Below are 5,515 nucleotides of genomic sequence, written 5' to 3'. Positions count from 1 at the left end.
AAATGTGCTCATTATGGTCACAGTAATATTCAGTTCCATCTTTCATTCTCCCATGTACTTCCTTCTTGGAAACCTCTCCTTTTTGGACATGTGTCTCTCCAGTTCTACAACACCCAAGATGATCACAGACTTGATTGCTGAACAGAAGACCATCTCTATCTGGGGCTGCATGACCCAGATGTTCTTTATGCAATTCTTCAGAGGTGCTGAGATGACTCTTTTGATAGTCATGGCCTTTGACAGATACGTAGCCATCTGTAAACCACTGCACTACAGGACAATCATGAACCACAGGTTGCTGAATGGGTTTGTGATACTTGCTTGGACAATTGGTTTTATACATACTATGAGTCAGATGTTATTAACTGTGAACTTACCTCTCTGTGGCCACAGTGTCATAGACAGCATATTTTGCGATCTTCCCCTTGTGATCAAGTTTGCTTGTGTTGAAACATACACCCTGGAATTACTTGTCATTGCAGACAGTGGGCTGCTCTCTCTCATCTGTTTTATTCTTTTACTTTTCTCCTACAGTAGCATCCTGATCATTGTACAAAAAAGACCATCTGGAGGACTCTCCAAAGCTCTGTCCACATTGTCTGCCCATGTCATTGTGGTAACTCAGTTCTTTGGACCCTGTGTCTTTATCTATGCCTGGCCATTCAGTAGATTTGCAAGCAGTAAAACCCTTGCTGAATTTTACATTGTGATCACACCCTTACTGAATCCCATTATTTACACCATAAAAAATCAGAAAATGCAAGGGACCATGAGAAAGTTACTATTCCAACATGTTAGCTCCACAGCCCTCTGCAGGAAGCCCTCTGGCTTCCTTTTAAAGAAGCCAGTTTCTATGGGAGTCCGCGGTCTGCGCATGCGCAGTGGCACTTCGGGCTGCCTCCATGGGGCACTTGCTAGGGGAGGCGGCGCAGTCAGCAGGCTGGGACTACAGTTGCACAGATTCCTCCCTTTCCACAAATCTGCCCCCAGTTACACAAGGATGCCAGTGCGCTATTTGTCTTGCCGTGTCTTCTGAGAGCACCACACATGACTTCTGTACTGCTGTATAAGGAAGCAGGGACTGAAAGCGCCGTGGGGACTGTGTCATTCTCACGAGAGGGCAGGGGCCCCTCCTGCACGCTCACACATACACATCTGCGGAGGCTTAAACCCCAAGTGGAGCCAGCGGGGTGGTGCATGCTTATAATCCCCGTGCTGGGAAGGCTGACACATAGGTTCACACAGGTTCGAAGCCAGCCTCGGCTACTTAGCGAGGCTTTCAGCCACTTAGTGCGTCCAGGGTTCTAAACAAAATATCAAATAGGTCTGGCACTATAGTCCGAAGGTAGAACACACCCTGGGCTCAACCCCAGCACCAGCAAGACAGAAACTAAAATAAAATGAAATCAAAGAAAATAATAAACATAAACCCCAAGTGGACACGCAAGGGGCCGCATCTGGCTTGCTTACGGGTGACAGGGACCTGAGCTGCACACCTGACAGACAGCCCGCTGGTCTCTATTCTGAGCCCTGGCCTGCCTCCACGCTGGAAATCCCCTTTGGTCCTCATCCCATGAGCCTCCCTCCCTCTCCTGTGCCCAATTCCGAGACCCTGCCCAGCTAGGAAGGTCTGTGTTTAACTGGGACTTCGGGCGTGGAGCCCCAGGCCCTCTCGAGCCTCCCTTCTTTCAAAAAACCCAGATTCTCTGACAGTCTGCGGTCCGCGCAGGCACAGTGGCACTTGGGGCTGCCTCCATGGGGCACTTGCTAGGGGAGGCGGCACAGTCAGCAGGCTGGGGCTAGAGTTGCACGGATTCCTCCCATTCCACAATGCTGACCCAGGTTATACAGGGATGCCAGTGCACTCTTTGTCTTGCCGTGTCTTCTGATCGCACCACACATGGCCTCTGTTCTGCCCTATATGGAAGCAGGGACGGGAAGCCCCGCAGGGACTGTGTCATTCTCGTGAGAGGGCACACGGCTGCTCCCGAACGTGCACATATACACATCTGCGGAGGCTTCAACCCCAAGTGGAGGCTGGCGGGGTGGCATACGCTTGTTATCCCCGTGCTGGGGAGGCTGAGACATAGGATGGCACAGGTTTTTAGCCAGCCTCGGCAACTTAGTGAGGCTTTCAGCTACTTAATGCGTCCAGGGTTCCAAACAAAATATCAAATAGGTCTGGCACTATAGTCCGGAGGTAGAACAAACCCTGGGCTCAATCCCAGCAGCAGCAAAACAGAAACTAAAATAAAATGAAATTAAAGAAAATAATAAACATAAAGCCCCAAATGGATATTAGGCCCTTTATGCAGAACCACAGATGCCTGGCCCCCGATGAAAAGGTAGGAGACATGCCAGGGGCTGCATCTGGCTTGCTTTCGGTTGACAGGGACCCACAATGCACACCTGATAGCCTGCTGGTCTCTGCTCTGAGCCCTGGCCTGCCTCCACGCTGGAAATCCACTTTGGTCCTCATCTCATGGGCCTCCCTCTCTCTCTTGTGCCCACTTCCGAGACCCTTCCCAGCTTGGGAGGTCTGTGTTTTGCTGGGGCTTCGGGCATGGAGCTCTCCAGCCCTATTCCAGGCTCACGTCTTTTAAACAACCCAGTTTCTCTGGGAGTCCGCGGTCCGCGCAGCCTCAGTGGCCCTTAGGGCTGACTCCATGGGGCACTTGCAAGGGGAGGCAGCGCGGTCAGCAGGCTGGGGCTAGAGTTGCACAAGTTCCTCCCTTTCCTCAAAGCTACCCCCGATTACACAGGGATGCCAGTGCCCTCTTTGTCTTGCTGTGTCTTCTAATCGAACCACACACGGCCTCTTTTCTGCCCTATACAGAAGCAGGGGCAGGAAGTGCCACAGGATCTGTGTCATTCTCGTGAGAGGGCATGCGGCAGCTCCCGCACACTCATGCATACAAAGCTGGGGAGGCTTAAACCCCAAATGGAGCCTGGCAGGGTGGATCACGCTTGTAATCCCTGTGCTGGGGAGGCTGACACATAGGATCGCACAGGTCCAAAGCCAGCCTCGGCTACTTAGCAAGGCTTTCAGCCACTTAGTGCGTCCAGGGTTCCAAACAAAATATCAAATATGTCTGGCACAATAGTCTGGAGGTAGAACAGACCCTGGGCTCAACCCCAGCACCAGCAAACCAGAAACTAAAATAAAATGAAATTAAAGATAATAATAAACATAAACCCCAAGTGGACACGACAGGGGCCGCATCTGGCTTGCTTGTGGGTGACAGGGACCCACGCTGCACACCTAACAGACAGCCCGCTGGTCTCTGCTCTGAGCCCTGGCCTGCCTCCATGCTGGAAATCCCCTTTGGTCCTCATCCCGTGGGCCTCCCTCCCTCTCCTGTGGCCAATTCCAAGGCCCTGCCCAGCTTGGGAGGTCTGTGTTTCACTGGGATTTCGGGTGTGGAGCCCCCAGCCCTCTCCAGGCTCCCTCCTTTTAAAGAACCCAGTTTCTATGGGAGTCCGCATCTGCTCATGTGCAGTGGCACTTCGGACTGCCTCCATGGGGCTCTTGCTAGGGGAGGCAGCGCGGTCAGCTGGCTGGGGCTAGAGTTGCACGGGTTCCTCCCTTTCCACATGCTTCCCCCAGTTACACAGGGATGCCAGTGCACTCTTTTTCTTGCCATGTCTTCTGATCGTACCACATGGCCAGTGTTCTGCCCTATAAGGAAGCAGGGCCACGAAGCACCATGGGGACAGTGCCATTCTCACGAGAGGGCAAGCGGAAGCTCCCGCACGCTCACGCATACACAGCTGCAGAGGCTTAAACCCCAAGTGTAGCCTGGCGGGGTGGTGCACATTTGTAATCCCCGTGCTGGGGAGGCTGCGACATAGGATCGCACAGGTTCAAAGCCAACCTCGGCTACTTAGGACTGGCAGTATAGTCCGGAGGTCCCACAGAGCCTGGGCTCAACCCAGTGCCAGCAAAAAACAGAAACTAAAATAAAATGAAATGACAGAAAATAATAAACATAAAGCCCCAAGTGGATATTAGGCCCTTTACACAGAACCACAGATGCCTGGCCCCCGAGGTGAAGGTAGGAGGACACCCCTGGGGCTGCATGTGGGTTGCTTACGGGTGACAGGGACCCGCGTTGCACACCTGGCCGACAATACGCTGATCTCTGCTCTGAATCCTGGCCTGACTCCACGCTGGAAATCCCCATTGGTCCTTATCTCATGGGTCTCCCTCTCTCCCTATGCCCAGTTCAGAGACCCTTCCCAGCTTGAGAGGTCTGTGTTTTCTGGGACGTTGGGCATGGAGCCCCCCAGCCCTCTCCAGGCTCCCTCCTTTTAAAGAACCCAGTTTCTCAGGGAGTCCTCGGTCCACGCATGTGCAGTGGCAGTTCTGACTGCCTTCCCAGGGCTACTGCCAGGGGAGGTGGCACGCGGTCAGCAGGCTGGGGCAAAAGTTGCACGGGTTGCCTTCGTTTCCACGGAGTTGCCCCCGGTTACCCAGGGATGCTAGTGAACTCTTTCTTTACCTTGCCGTGTCTACTGAGCGCACCACACATGGCCACTATTCTGTCCTATGTGGAAGCTGGAAAGGGAAGTGACAAGGGAACTGTGTCATTCTCATGAGAGGGCATGTGGCCACTCCCGCACGCACAGGCATACACAGCTGAGGAGGCTTAAACCCCAAGGGGAGCCTGCCGGCGTGGCTATCACACTCTTGTAATCCCTGTGCAGGGGAGGCTGAGACATAGGAGCGCACAGGTCCGAAGCCATCCTCGGCTACTTAGCAAGGCTTTCAGCCACTTAGTACATCCAGGGTTTCAAACAAAATATCAAATAGGTCTGGCAGTATAGTCCAGAGGTCCATCAGACCCTGGGCTCAACCCAGCGCCAGCAAGACAGAAATGGAAATGAAGTGAAATGACAGAAAATAATCAACATAAAGCCCCACGTGGATATTAGGCCCTTTACTCAGAACCACAGACGCCTGTCCTCTGAGGCGAAGGTAGGAGGACATTCCTGGGGCCCCTTCTGGGTTGCTTAAGGGTGACAGGGACCTGTGCTGCACACCTGGCCGACAGCCTGCTGGTAACTGCTCTGAGCCCTGGCCTTCCTCCACACTGGAAATCCGCTTTGGTCCTCATCCCATGGACCTCCCTCCTTCTCCTGTGCCCAGTTCTGAGACCCTACACAGTTTGGGAGGTCTGTGTTTCACTGGGACATCGGGCATGGAGCCCCCCAGCCCTCTCCAGGCTTCCTCCTTTTAAAGAACCCAGTTTCTCTGGGAGTCTGAGGTTTGCGCATGAGAAGTGGCAGTTTGGACTGCCTCCCCAGTGTGTCTGCCAGGGGAGGCGATGTGTGGTCAGCAGGCTGGGGGTAGAGTTGCACGGGTTGCCTACCTTTCCTCGGAGCTGCCCCCGGCTACCCAAGGATGCCAGTGCACTCTTTCTTTACCTTGCCTTGTCTACTGAGCGCACCACACATGGCCTCTGTTCTACCCTATGTGGAAGCTGGTACAGTAAGCGCCAAGGGGACTGTGTCA

At 53.6% G+C, this 5,515-nt stretch overlaps 1 protein-coding gene across 1 annotated transcript in view; it reads left to right on the top strand.

The window, feature by feature from the left end:
- LOC308270903 (olfactory receptor 4L1-like) overlaps window positions 1-1,036 on the top strand; it is a gene marked incomplete at both ends in the record, with an annotated part of 1,358 nt that extends 322 nt beyond the window's left edge. Inside the window, one exon of the mRNA XM_080707057.1 lies at window positions 1-1,036. This exon is cut by the window's left edge and continues 5 nt beyond it. Coding sequence (XP_080563183.1) covers window positions 1-1,036 — 1,036 coding nt within the window.
- Between the last annotated feature and the right edge of the window lie 4,479 nt (window positions 1,037-5,515).

This window comes from Muscardinus avellanarius (genome assembly GCF_963383645.1).
Source record: "Muscardinus avellanarius genome assembly, chromosome: 12".
Taxonomy (NCBI): domain Eukaryota; kingdom Metazoa; phylum Chordata; class Mammalia; order Rodentia; family Gliridae; genus Muscardinus; species Muscardinus avellanarius.
Note: the sequence above shows the minus strand (reverse complement) of the source record. Positions and strands in the feature narration are given on the sequence as shown.